The sequence below is a fragment of the Lepidochelys olivacea genome (assembly GCF_965140295.1).
Source record: "Lepidochelys olivacea isolate rLepOli2 genome assembly, chromosome: 11".
NCBI lineage: Eukaryota > Metazoa > Chordata > Testudines > Cheloniidae > Lepidochelys > Lepidochelys olivacea.
Window position 1 is genome coordinate 80,618,085 of NC_140421.1, and position 14,026 is coordinate 80,632,110.

At 50.7% G+C, this 14,026-nt stretch overlaps 1 protein-coding gene across 1 annotated transcript in view; it reads left to right on the forward strand.

Moving 5' to 3' along the window:
- Positions 1–1,529, forward strand: part of LOC311528578 (E3 ubiquitin-protein ligase TRIM39-like) — a gene marked incomplete at both ends in the record, with an annotated part of 424,825 nt that extends 423,296 nt beyond the window's left edge. The window contains one exon of the mRNA XM_084643794.1: positions 970–1,529. Within this exon, the coding sequence (XP_084499920.1) occupies positions 970–1,529 (560 nt within the window). The remainder of the gene's footprint in view (positions 1–969) is intronic.
- Positions 1,530–14,026: the final 12,497 nt, after the last annotated feature.

Here is a 14,026-nt window from a genome sequence, read left to right on the forward strand (position 1 = left end):
ACATTTTGTACAAGATGTAGCATAAAGTGTAAAGTGGGACTGGCAGCCCGTGCAGCTTATCCTAGATGGAGGAGGCAGTAAGTGGGGTAAAGGCCCCTCCCCTCCTCACTGCCCCAGCCTCATTAGCAACAGCCCCTGTTCCCCCAATGCCCAGTTACAGTTCCCAGCACCCCCCTCTACCCTGCCCAGTCATCCTTCCCATGCCCTGGGGGAGAGGCCGGGTTGAGCAAGGGAAGGGCCTGGTTGTGGGGTTTGCCTGGCTGGAAGGTGATGCCCATCGGGCCAGCATGGAGAGTCCCTGCTGCACCCCCTGGGGCAGGACTGCCCATCCAGTGTGTGTGGGGACAGCGCCGACCTATGCTTAGTAACAAACCAGCCACACATGGCCTCAAAGCAATAGAGCTTCCCTGGGGCCTGGCCCTTCCATTGCTCCCCTCTGCACCCTAGGCACCCACCTCTCTCCTCATTCCCTCTACCCCTCCCCTTCCCCCTGCCCCCTCCAATACCAGCCAGTCCCTTCCTCCTACACTGTGGCACTCTTACGCTCCCCCTTTCCTACTCCCTTTGATACTCCCAATGCCTGCTTTTCCTGCATTGGTTCCAGGGCCACCCCTCATCCTCCAATGCCTGCCCCTCCCCACACCCTTGGTTCCCCCAAGCCTGATCCTCCTCTTCTCTTTGCTTTCCCAGCCTAGTATCTGCCCTCTGGGGTCTGCCCCTCCCCTACCCCCACTGATATCTCCCCTTTGTCCTGCCCTTCCCCTCTAACCCCACTGACACACACACACACACACGCACTCACATGCCAGTATTCTCCTCAAGTTCTTTCCCGTGGGTGGACAAGGCCCTAACTCCCCTTTAAGGCAACAACACCCCGACACAGCAATTAACTGGGACACAGGTTAATTTCCCTTAGATCTTAGTGACCAGCCCCTGCCCTCAGCACTAACTCTGTGACTTTCTCCCCAGTGGGCGTGACTCTGGATCCAGACACGGCTCATCCCAACCTTGTTCTGTCTCAGGATAGGAAACGTGTGATACGCAAAACCAAACGACAAAATCTGCCCAATAATCCTGAGAGATTTGATCCCTGTGTTTTTGTCCTGGGTGCTGAGGGATTCACAGGAGGGAGGCATTACTGGGAGGTGGAGGTGGGAGACAAGACTGGATGGACTCTGGGGATTTGTAAGGAGTCTGTGAGCAGGAAGAGTCCAGATCACCTGTTGCCTAAAAATGGATACTGGACTATGTGTCTGAGAGATGGGGAATATGAGGCCCTCACCTTCCCCGCAACCCCCCTCCATGTGGGCATCAAGCCCAGCCAGGTTGGGATTTTCCTGGACTATAAGGCAGGCGAGGTCTCATTTTACAATGTGACTGACAGATCCCATCTCTTCACTTTCACTGACACCTTCTTTGGAACAGTCCGTCCTTTCTTCAGTCCCTGTGCCAATGCTGGAGGTAAAAATGCAGCTCCCCTCATAATCTGCTCAGTCCCAGCTCAGGCCAGAGGGAATCCTGGTCCCTGAAGGTGACACCTAAGCTGGCCACTCACACATTGCTGGAATACCAGACTTCCTGACACTTCTGGAAACAGCCTGCTTCTGCCCCCCCTGGTGTGATGGTGAAAAGGACATCAGCTTCCCCCCACTTCCCACCCTCACTCCTTTCACTTTCCAGAACCCAGCCTCTGATGTGGGGGAGAGGAGATAGGGGTGCAGGCATGAGGGGATGGGGTGCAGGCTGCTGGGCTGTGTAGGATCCAGGGCAGGGAGGAGTTTGTAGAAGCAGGAATGGAAAAGCCCAGATCACAAGAGGCAGGCTGGGCGGAGGCAGTTGTAATGAGGGGGTAGGGGAGAGAGGCCCAAGGAGGAAGAGCCCCTGGCAGAAGTGACAGAGGGGAGGAGAGGAGCCCAGTGAGTGCGATGGGGCCAGTGAGCGGTAGGTACATCCCAGCATTTCCTGGCCTGGGGGAGTCTCTGCCCATGGAGGGGAGCGAAGCGGCCACAGGGGTGGTGCGGGGGCAGGAGTAAGAGCGCCGGGGCCCTGCTGTAGAGGCTGCTCTGCGTTGCAGACTCAGCAATGGGGGGGAGCTGGTCCCAGAGCGATGGAGGGAGAGGTGGGGAGAGCTGGGGAGGGGATTCGGTGGCTGGGCAGGGGAAGGGGAGTGAGAGCCCAGCCCCAGGGCGGTGTGAGCGAGGGCCCGGGCTGGGCGAATGGCACCCACTTGCTGGGAGGAGCAAGCTTTTTCCCCCCTTCCAATTTTTTGCTCCTCCCTTGTGCATTGTGACAAACGGCTCCCAGCACGGGGCAACACTGGCGAGAAATACTCAGATACCGCTAACGGATTTCTGCTCCTCCCTTGTGCATTGTGACAAATGGCTCCCAGAACGGGGCAACGCTGGTGAGAAATACTCAGATACCACCACTAATGGGCTTTTGCTGCCCCGTCACAGTTTGTTCCCCCCTTTACCCATCCCCTTGTCCAGGGGTTGCAGATTGTGATGGACAGGAATCATTCACTCCTGTCAGACTTTCTACCCACGTAACAGCTCAATTTTAAATACTGAGAGAAAGAAAAAAAGAGATTTTTCTGATTTAGAAAATGCTATGATTGTAACAAGGTGTACATACGAGAATATTTTAATTTACATTTCAACAGTATTTCAAAAACATGCCTCTAAACACACTCTTAGAAATGGAATTAGCACGTATTGTTTGAATGTTCATTGACAAGTACATTAAAATTTAACTTCTCTAAATAGCTGATTTTTGTTGTTGTTTTAACTGTTATTTCAAGAAATCCCAAATATTTATTGTTACAAAATAATTATAAAACTGTCAGACCAGTTTATTCAATTCTACGTACAGCACAATGTTCACGGGTTATAAACATCACTACACACGCGCTCAGGCAGCTCTTCCTTTCGCCCACCAGGGGCCGATGTGGCACGACAACAGCTGGCTGCTGTCATCAGAGCAGCCTCTGGCGGAGCCAGGCTCGGGGGCAGAGGGGGGCCACACAGGGCTGCTGAGGGGCCACAGGCTGGGGTTCAGAAGGGCTAGTTGTGGGGACAGACTGGGGCGTGGGCTCAGGAGCTAGTAGGATGACAGCACTGAGCTAGGGTCTGAGTGGGTGGGGGGCTCCATATGCGGATGGAGGGTAGGGTGAGTGATGGGGCACATGGGGATGGAGGGAAGGGTGAGTGACGGGACACATGAGGAGGGGGAACGGGATGCAGGGATGGGGCAGATGTGCCTGACTGAATGGGAGAGGCTCGGGGTCAGCCAGAGTCTGCAGGGGGGAGGTTCCCCAACTCCCTAACAATCCCTCCCCCCCAAAAGAAGCTGTTCCAGGCTTCTCCCACCCACACTCAACAACCCTCCAGATTCACTCCCAGGCTTCTTCCCTCTCCCTCAGCTCGTCCGTTACCCTGACTCCCGCAAGCCTTTGCATGGCTTCTGAGGGGTGCGGGAAATACGTTTCTGTATTGTAGTTTAAATGAATTAGTACTCAACTGTCATAAATATAAAGGGAAGGGTAAACTCCTTTAAAATCCCTCCTGGCCAGAGGAAAAATCCTCTCACCTGTAAAGGGTTAAGAAGCTAAAGGTAACCTCGCTGGCACCTGACCAAAATGACCAATGAGGAGACAAGATACTTTCAAAAGCTGGGAGGAGGGAGAAAAACAAAGGGTCTGTGTCTGTCTGTGTGATGCTTTTGCCGGAGACAGAACAGGAATGGAGTCTTAGAATTTAGTAAGTAATCTAGCTAGGTGTGTGTTAGATTATGATTTCTTTAAATGGCTGAGAAAATAGCTTTGCTGAATAGAATGAATATTCCTGTCTGTGTGTCTTTTTTGTAACTTAAGGTTATGCCTAGAGGGATTCTCTATGTTTAAATCTAATTACCTTGTAAGGTATCTACCATCCTGATTTTACAGAGGTGATTCCTTTTTTACTTCTATTAAAAGTCTTCTTGTAAGAAAACTGAATGCTTTTTCATTGTTCTAAGATCCAAGGGTTTGGGTCTGTGGTCACCTATGCAAATTGGTGAGGATTTTTACCAAACCTTCCCCAGGAAGTGGGGTGCAAGGGTTGGGAGGATTTTGGGGGGAAAGACTTGTCCAAACTACGTTTTTTCAGGAACCCAGATAAAGTTTGGTGGTGGCAGCGGAAGTCCAAGGGCAAAGGATAAAATTAGTTTGTACCTTGGGGAAGTTTTAACCTAAGCTGGTAAAAGTAAGCTTAGGAGGTTTTCATGCAGGTCCCCACATCTGTACCCTAGAGTTCAGAGTGGGGAAGGAACCTTGACATCAACGTTCTGTACTAATACGCCTAGTAAAGAATCTATTAGTCAATAAAAAAATTGCTGAATCTTTTTATTTGTATTGTTACAGACATACTTGTTGACAGGTATTTTGAAATAAATTACCACTTATTTCTCCTGCTGCCTCCCCTTTTTCCTCCCCTTCCATCTCCTTCCCCCTCTGCCCAGGAGTCGGTCCCTGGGGGTGTTTGCTGTCCTGGAGGGGCTGTTGGTGCAGAGTCACTTTCCTGCCTGGCCCCAGACCTTTCCCCCGGGGCTCCCCTCACCTGCAGGCTCCGGCCTCGGGGCTGGTGCAGGCAGAGTCTGAGGCTTGGACAGACCCCACTAGGGAGCAGCAGTGGCTCGGCCCAGGCTCCCAGCTCACAATGGAGGCGGCTGGAGCAGCCTCTAACCCAGGCAGCTCATCCGCTGGAGGGAAGGGCCAGGGGAGACTCTGCAGGAAATTTCCCACGCTGTTGAGCTGTCACGGGGCAGGCTGGAGCGAGCGGGCCATGCCCAGTAACAGCTGCTGACGCTGCTGCTCTCACTTGCCATCAGACTCTCCTCCCCGCTGAGGGCTGCAGAGGGGCCTGGTTTGTAGCAGGGGGAGGAATGGGGAGAATCTGTGCAGGGACCAAAACATGGCCAGAGGCAGGTGGAACAGGTGGTGGTGGCAGGGGAAGGGAGAGAACCAGGGAGAAGGCGCAAGAAACCAGGTTAGTGTAGGGGGAGATGCGCTGCCAGACAGGGGCAGAGGGGGAAACACCGGGATAGGGAGGGGCAGAGGGGCTATGAGTTACTACAATGGGATGAGCCATCTGCTGTGGTTGCCAAAATAGGACATGGGGGCAGAGGCTGGTGTTCCTGGCTGGCCCATTGCAGCACCCCCCTCCCCAGGGCTGTGGTGTTAAAACACATTGCCCTATATGTCTTGTTACATAATAATTCATGGTCACTGTATGTGGGTGTGATCTGCTGTGCCGATGCCTGACAGTTACTCTGTTTCCTATAAGCCACTGTGAATGCAACTTCACTCCATTTTATTTGTTTATTTTTAATTCCTTTTTAAAAGCAGTGTTTTGGTTACTCCTGCTTTTCTTAGCACGCCTTGGTTAACACTATGCACATGGGTGTTGTGCTGCTTAGTGTATGGTTTTAATAATAAATAATCACATAAAATAGTAATTGATGTTACTATTAAGCAATCACTCCCAGTGTTTGTAGCAGAACAAGGTCCCTCACCAAAGGCTCTTACTTAAATTAAGTTGTCATGGGATAAGAGGGATGATCCTTTCATGGATTGAGAACTGGTTAAAAGACAGGGAACAAAGGGTTGGAATAAATAGTAAATTTTCAGAATGGAGAGGGGTAACTAGTGGTGTTCCCCAAGGGTCAGTCCTAGGACCAATCCTATTCAACTTATTCATAAATGATCTGGAGAAAGGGGTAAACAGTGAGGTGGCAAAGGTTGCAGAAGATACTGAACTGCTCAAGATAGTTAAGACCAAAGCAGACTGTGAAGAACTTCAAAAAGATCTCACAAAACTAAGTGACTGAGCAACAAAATGGCAAATGAAATGTAATGTGGATAAATGTAAAGTAATGCACATTGGAAAAAATAACCCCAACTATACATACAGTGGAAGGAAAAGGCCTGGGTAGAGACCGTCAAATCGTGGAAGTCAACGAATGGCTATGCAGGTGGTGTCGGAGAGAAGACTTTGGATTCTTTGGCCATGGGATGGTGTTCCAAGAAGGAGGAGTGCTAGGCAGAGACAGGCTCCACCTAACAAAGAGAGGGAAGAGCATCTTCGCAAGCAGGCTGGCTAACCTAGTGAGGAGGGCTTTAAACTAGGTTCACCGGCAGAAGGAGACCAAAGTCCTGAGATAAGTGGGATACCAGGAGGAAGCACGAGCAGGAATGCGTGAGAGGGCAGGGCTCCTGCCTCATACTGAGAAAGAGGGACGATCAGCGAGTTATCTCAAGTGCCTATACTCAAATGCACGAAGCCTGGGAAACAAGTAGGGAGAACTGGAAGACCTGGCACAGTCAAGGAATTAGGATGTGATTGGAATAATAGAGACTTGGTGGGATAACTCACATGACTGGAGTACTGTCATGGATGGATATAAACTGTTCAGGAGGGACAGGCAGGGCAGAAAAGGTGGGAGAGTTGCACTGTATGTAAGGGAGCAGTATGACTGCTCAGAGCTCAAGTACGAAACTGCAGAAAAAACTGAGAGTCTCTGGATTAAGTTTAGAAGTGTGAGCAACAAGGGTGATGTCATGGTGGGAGTCTGCTATAGACCACTGGACCAGGGGGATGAGGTGGATGAGGCTTTCTTCCGGCAACTCACGGAAGTTACTAGATCGCAGACCCTGGTTCTCATGGGAGACTTCAATCACCCTGATATCTGCTGGGAGAGCAATACAGCGGTGCACAGACAATCCAGAAAGTTTTTGGAAAGTGTAGGGGACAATTTCCTGGTGCAAGTGCTGGAGGAACCAACTGGGGCAGAGCTCTTCTTGACCTGCTGCTCACAAACCGGGAAGAATTAGTAGGGGAAGCTAAAGTGGATGGGAACCTGGGAGGCAGTGACCATGAGATGGTTGAGTTCAGGATCCTGACACAGGGAAGAAAGGAGAGCAGCAGAATATGGATCCTGGACTTCAGAAAAGCAGACTTTGACTCCCTCAGGGAACAGATGGGCAGGATCCCCTGGGAGAATAACATGAGGGGGAAAGGAGTCCGGGAGAGCTGGCTGTATTTTAAAGAATCCTTATTGAGGTTACAGGGACAAACCATCCCGATGAGTCGAAAGAATAGTAAATATGGCAGGCGACCAGCTTGGCTTAACAGTGAAATCCTTGCTGATCTTAAACACAAAAAAGAAGCTTACAAGAAGTGGAAGATTGGACAAATGACCAGGGAAGAGTACAAAAATATTGCTCGGGCATGCAGGAGTGAAATCAGGAAGGCCAAATCACACCTGGAGTTGCAGCTAGCAAGAGATGTTAAGAGTAACAAGAAGGGTTTCTTCAGGTACATTAGCAACAAGAAGAAAGTCAAGGTAGGTGTGGGCCCCTTACTGAATGAGGGAGGCAACCTAGTGACAGAGGATGTGGAAAAAGCTAACGTACTCAATGCTTTTTTTGCCTCTGTCTTCACGAACAAGGTCAGCTCCCAGATTACTGCACTGGGCAGCACAGCATGGGGAGGAGGTGACCAGCCCTCTGTGGAGAAAGAAGTGCTTCGGTACTATTTAGAAAAGCTGGATGAGCACAAGTCCATGGGGCCGGATGCGCTGCATCCGAGAGTGCTAAAGGAGTTGGCAGATGTGATTGCAGAGCCATTGGCCATTATCTTTGAAAACTCATGGCGATCGGGGGAAGTCCTGGACGACTGGAAAAAGGCTAATGTAATGCCCATCTTTAAAAAAGGGAAGAAGGAGGATCTTGGGAACTACAGGCCAGTCAGCCTAACCTCAGTCCCTGGAAAAATCATGGAGCAGGTCCTCAAGGAATCAATTCTGAAGCACTTAGAGGAGAGGAAAGTGATCAGGAACAGTCAGCATGGATTCACCAAGGGAAAGTCATGCCTGACTGATCTAATTGCCTTCTATGATGAGATAACTGGCTCTGTGGATGAGGGGAAAGCAGTGGACGTGTTGTTCCTTGACTTTAGCAAAGCTTTTGACATGGTCTCCCACAGTATTCTTGCCAGCAAGTTAAAGAAGTATGGGCTGAATGAATGGACTATAAGGTGGATAGAAAGTTGGCTAGATTGTCAGGCTCAAAGAATAGTGATCAATGGCTTGATGTCTAGTTGGCAGCCGGTATCAAGTGGAGTGCCCCAAGGGTCGGTCCTCAGGCCAGTTTTGTTCAATATCTTCATAAATGATCTGGAGGATGGTGTGGATTGCACCCTCAGCAAGTTTGCAGATGACACTAAACTGGGAGGAGAGGTAGATATGCTGGAGAGTAGGGATAGGATACAGAGGGCCCTAGACAAATTAGAGGATTGGGCCAAAAGAAATCTGAGGTTTAACAAGGACAAGTGCAGAGTCCTGCACTTAGGATGGAAGAATCCCATGCATCGCTACAGACTAGGGACCGAATGGCTCGGCAGCAGTTCGGCAGAAAAGGACGTAGGGGTTACAGTGAACAAGAAGCTGGATATGAGTCAACAGTATGCCCTTGTTGTCAAAAAGGCCAATGGCATTTTGGGATGTATATGTAGGGGCATTGCCAGGAGATCGAGGGACGTGATCATTCCCCTCTATTTGACATTGGTGAGGCCTCATCTGGAGTAATGTGTCCAGTTTTGGGCCCCACACTACAAGAAGGATGTGGCAAAATTGGAAAGAGTCCAGAGGAGGGCAACAAAAATGATTAGGGGACTGGAACACAGGACTTATGAGGAGCGGCTGAGGGAACTGGGATTGTTTAGCCTGCGGAAGAGAAGAATGAGGGGGGATTTGATAGCTGCTTTCAACTACCTGAAAGGGGTTTCCAAGGAGGATAGATCTAGACTGTTCTCAGTGGTAGATGATGACAGAACAAGGAGTAATGGTCTCAAGTTGCAGTGGGGGAGGTTTAGGCTGGATATTAGGAAAAGCTTTTTCACTAGGAGGGTGGTGAAACACTGGAATGTATTACCTAGGGAGGTGGTGGAATCTCCTTCTTTAGAAGTTTTTAAGGTCAGGCTTGACAAAACCCTGGCTGGGATGATTTAGTTGGGGATTGGTCCTGCTTTGAGCAGGGGTTTGGACTAGATGACCTCCTGAGGTCCCTTCCAACCCTGATATTCTATGATGGGGGCTAATTTAGCTACAACAAATCGGGAGAAAGATTTTGGAGTCATCGTGGATAGTTCTCTGAAGATGTCCACGCAGTGTGCAGCGACAGTCAAAAAATCAAACGGGATGTTAGGAATCATTAAAAAAGGGATAGAGAATAAGATGGAGAATATCTTATCTATACTTACACCAAGACAAGGAATACAGGGAATGAACTGGAAGCATTAGCACATTAGCTAAATTATGACTTAATTGGCATCACAGAGACATGGTGGGATAAATCTCATGTCTGGAATATCAGCAAAGAGGAGTACAGCTTGTTCAGGAAGGACAGGTGGGGGAAAAGGGATGTGGTGTTACGTTATACATCAAGAATCTATTCACTTGTTCTGAGGTGTAGAAGGAGATGAGAGGTAGCTCATTTGAAAGTCTTTGTGTGTAAGGACCAAAGGCGCCGGAAAAGGGGAGGGGACAGCAGAGGCCACCGCCGTGTGTGTGTGGGGGGGGAATGGCCCCCGCACTCCCCCACACTCATACACGCGTCACCCCTGCCCACAGTGCCACTGGCAGGATATGCGGAGGTACAGCCAGGGAGCACTGTGGAGAGTAGGCACTGCAGGAAGTACCGCCCAAGAGACCCAGAGTGACAGTACCCTGCAGCCCTCAGGGTGGACAGGTGTCCCTACTTAATCCAGGAAGATATCTGGGCAACCACATAGATCTTGGTCTGCTACATCTCATGATTCCAGCCTAACTTTGACCCTGACTCATGATCCTAACCCGATACTGCCTCTGGTCTCTGACCCAGCCTGACCCGGACTCTTTTTTATGGAACTTGGCTTTGTGATTCCTCTAACATTGACCCAGTGACTCTCTTCCCTGGTAGGCAGACCTCATTCCAGCTGTGTTTTGTAGGCAAGACTGCCTATGCTCTGATCCCTTACAATGGGTTAAGATAAAAGTGTGGGGGGGAATAGAAGCTATGTCATGATAGGGGTCTATTAGTGACCCCCAAATCAGGAGAAGGAGGTAGGTGTGGCATTTCTAGAACAAATAACAGAAATATACAAAACATAAGACCTAGTAGTAATGAGAGGCTTTAGCAGATACCTGTTGGAAAAGAAATACAGCAAAACATAAATGGTTCCTATATGTTTTTGGAATGTATCCGGGAGAACCTTTTGTTTCTGAAGGTGAAGGAAGTAACCAAGGGAGTAGCCATTTTCAACATGATTCTGACTAATGGGGTGGAAGGAATTGGTCGTGAATCTGAAGGTTGGAGGCAGTTTGGGTGAAAGTGGCCCTGTAATGCCAGATGCCATGATTGGAAGGGAAGGAAGGAGTGAGAGTAGCAGAACAAGGACAATGACCTTTAACGAACTCAGCGAGCTGGCAGCTAAGATCCCACGGGAAGAAAATCTATGGGAAAAAGGAGTTCAGAAGAGCTGGCAGCGTGTCAAAGAGACACTAATAAAGGTCCAGCCCAACAGCAAGCTCTCCTGATATGAAGGACAGATAGGAAGAATAGTAAGAGGCCCATATGGCTCCATCAGGAGCTTTGTAATGACCTGCAAACCAAAAGGGAATCCTATAAAATGTGGAAACATGGACAAGTTGCTCGGAATGAGTCCAGATGACTAGCACAAGCACATAGGGACAAAATGAGAAAGGCGAAGTCAGAAAATTAGCTGCACCTAGCTAGGGACAGAAAAGGCAGTAAGACGAGGTTCTGTAAATAGGTTAGGAGCAAGAGAAAGAGGAAGGAAAGTGCAGGCCCCTTACTTAGCAAAGGAACAGGGCTAATAACTGACAACCTCAAGAAGGCTGAGTGTCAGGAATCAGACCCAGTCTCTGGGCAACCTAATGAGCACAGCTGGCCGGCAGTAGGCTGCTTGGCTGGCTACAGGACCGGATTGGTTGGAAGAGTCAGCAGAGCAGTTCTTAAGCCCAGCAGCAGCAGTTCAAAGGCTGCTCAAAGCGTCACCCATGTCTGTGATAGCACCTGTCCCTGCCTTGGCCCCAGCCTTGCCCCTTATTTGCCTCATTCCAGCTAACCCAGTTCTGACTTCTCAACTCAGATTCCTGATCTCTGACATCAGCGCTGATCCCCGACTCTGGCATCAAGGCTCTGACTCCAGTTTTGACCATGGGCTCTGATGCCTGGTTACTGACCCCTGCTCTGACCTCTAGGCATGATTGCCCATTGTGACAGATTTCTGTTACCAATCTGCCTGAAGCATCAGGTGATCAGTCTAAGGCCACAGGGAGGAGATAACGGAACCCAGCAAGGGTCTACATTTTAAAGCTTTATTGATAAAATAATAAAATAACAGCGTAGAGTACTGGAAATGCTTCCATGTCACTCAAAGGAAGGAAGGAAGCGTTAGTGCTCCAAGCCCTAACCCACTTTCATAGAATCATAGAATATCAGGGTTGGAAGGGACCTCAGGAGGTCATCTAGTCCAACCCCCTGCTCAAAGCAGGACCAATCCCCAATTAAATCATACGCATAAATGCCCCACCCAAAGCTGGCCAAGCCTGGGTGTGACGTAAGAAGAATAGGGGGGGAAGGGTGGACGGGAGTGCTGTCCTGGGCCCAGGTCGTCCGAGGATCAGCTGTGATCTCCAAATTGCTCCAGCTCTCGGGAGGGTTTTAAGTCCTGGGTACCTTGGGAGGGGGGATGCTTCGTTCAGGGACCCCTGCTCCTGGTGCCCTCTGTGCCAGTCCAAACCTGCTTTTCATGGTGTCTTCAGCTTTCTCAAAACACCCTGGCTCCAGGGACGCAAGACTCAGCTCCCCCTCTTGCTGTCTTGCCGGTGTTTTCAATCTTTGCAGTCTTAGACCTTGTTTTCTTCTTTGCTGGCCTCACTTACCTCGTTTGTTATGGACTGGCTCTGCAGGTCTGTTAAGTTGAATCTCCTTTTCTCATGGCTGGTCGGTGAATTCCGGGCCCCCTCTTTCTTGGCAAGCAGCCGAAAGTCAGATGTGTGCCGTGGCCTTGAGCTGGCTGGAGTCAGCGTCTTATCTTCGGGCCTAGCATGAGCGTGGAGTTAACCCGTTCTCTGCTCTCTTCCCCCCACCCACCCACCCCCTGGCCTCTTGCAACCTGCAAAGGAATCCTCCATTCCACACTCACTCAGACCTTTGACCCTTTCCAAAATATCCTGCAATGCTTGCAACAGCGTTAGCAATATACAAAGCCTATCTGACTTCCCCAGGGGACCCTTTGAGGGAGGGGGCCATCGGGGTGTGACACCATGTCCCGGTCACTGACACTGAGGTGTTTAATGCCTATTTAGCTTCATTCTTCACTAAAAAAGTCAATTATGACCAGGTACTCAACACAATTCATATTCACAACAAGGGGGAAGGAGCCCAGCCAAAATAGGGAAAGAACAGGTTAAAGAATATTTAGGTAAATTTGATGTATTCATGTTGGTGGAGCCTGATGAAATTCCCCTGAGGGCACTTAAGGAACTAGCTGACGGGCTGTCAGACCCGCTAACAGAGCCGTCCCATCCACAGGTCGGTTTGAGCAGGGGCGACTCTAGGCATACCTCCCAACATTTTTGAAAATTTAATTGGCTTTATTGCCCCCCCACCCCATGAATCACTTTACTGAGTGAAAGGTTTCAGAGTAGCAGCCGTGTTAGTCTGTATTTGCAAAAAGAAAAGGAGTACTTGTGGCACCTTAGAGACTAACAAATTTATTTGAGCATAAACTTTCATGAGCATCCAATGAAGTGAGCTGTAGCTTATGCGCAAATAAATTTGTTAGTCTCTAAGGTGCCACAAGTCCTCCTTTTCTTTTTACTGAATGAGCTTTACTGAGCTTTACTGCTTCCGGAGGATGTGGGGCCTGGGCGGCTTGGGGGCCAGCGGCAGTGTCCGGCCCTGCTCCACTCCACTCCGCTACGCCCCTCCTCACTAATTTCCGGTGTCACTCAGGAGAGAAAGGGGCACAGGCTTGGGGAAGGGGTGGAATGGGGGCAGAGCAGAGATGGGAAGAGGTGTGGTGGGGGTTTGGGAGAAGGGCCTGGGGTGGTGGTGGTGGGAGTTGTCCCGGGCCCTGCACCCCCCCAGGGACGGCCCTGCCTCTCAGAACTCATGGAGGATGGATGTGGACCCTGGGACTGGAGAAAGGCAAACACTGTACCTGTCTTTAAAAAGGGGAACAAAGAGGACACAGGGAGCTATAGACCAGTCAGCCTAACTTCAGTTACTAGAATAAATATTTTAGAGCACTCTCCCATGCAGGGCCATCCCTGGGGGTGTGCAGGGCCCACTAGGAGAACTAGGCGGTCGCCTAGGGCGCCAAGTGATGGAGCGGAGGTGAGCTGGGGCAGGGGGGCGCGGGGAAGGTCACCTGTAGCAAGTAACGGGGGGCGGCACACAGGGCAACCGCTCCCCACCCCGGCTCCCGTCTGCTCCGGCTCCTCCCCTGAGCCCCGCCCTGCTCTGCCTCTCTCCCTCCTAGGCTTGCGCACCAAGCAGCTGATTGGCCCGCAAGCCTGGGAGGCGGGAGAAGCAGCGGCGGTGGCCTGCTCGAGGAGGAGGCGGAGCAGAGGTGAGCTGGGGCGGGAGGTGCAGCACGCGTTCCCCAGGCCGAGGGGAGGAGGGGAGCTGCCGGACGGCTCCCCGAGGGGGCGCTGGGGAGCTGCCGCAAGGGGGGCGCTTCAGGGCGGAGGGGGGTGCAAGGTAGAAGTTTCGCCTAGGGCTCCAAAACATCCTTGCACCAGCCCTGCCTACACTGGCACCCCCAGCAAACTACCCCTACCAGGCTAATTCCCTCCAGCTCAGGGCCCTGTGGGTTGGGTTGTTCCTTTAAGAGGAATTTCCTCTCTGCCCCACTCAGCCAGGGATGCAGACCGTTAGTTTCTGATGCTTTTTGTACTTTTGTTTTGCAGGGAGTGAAGG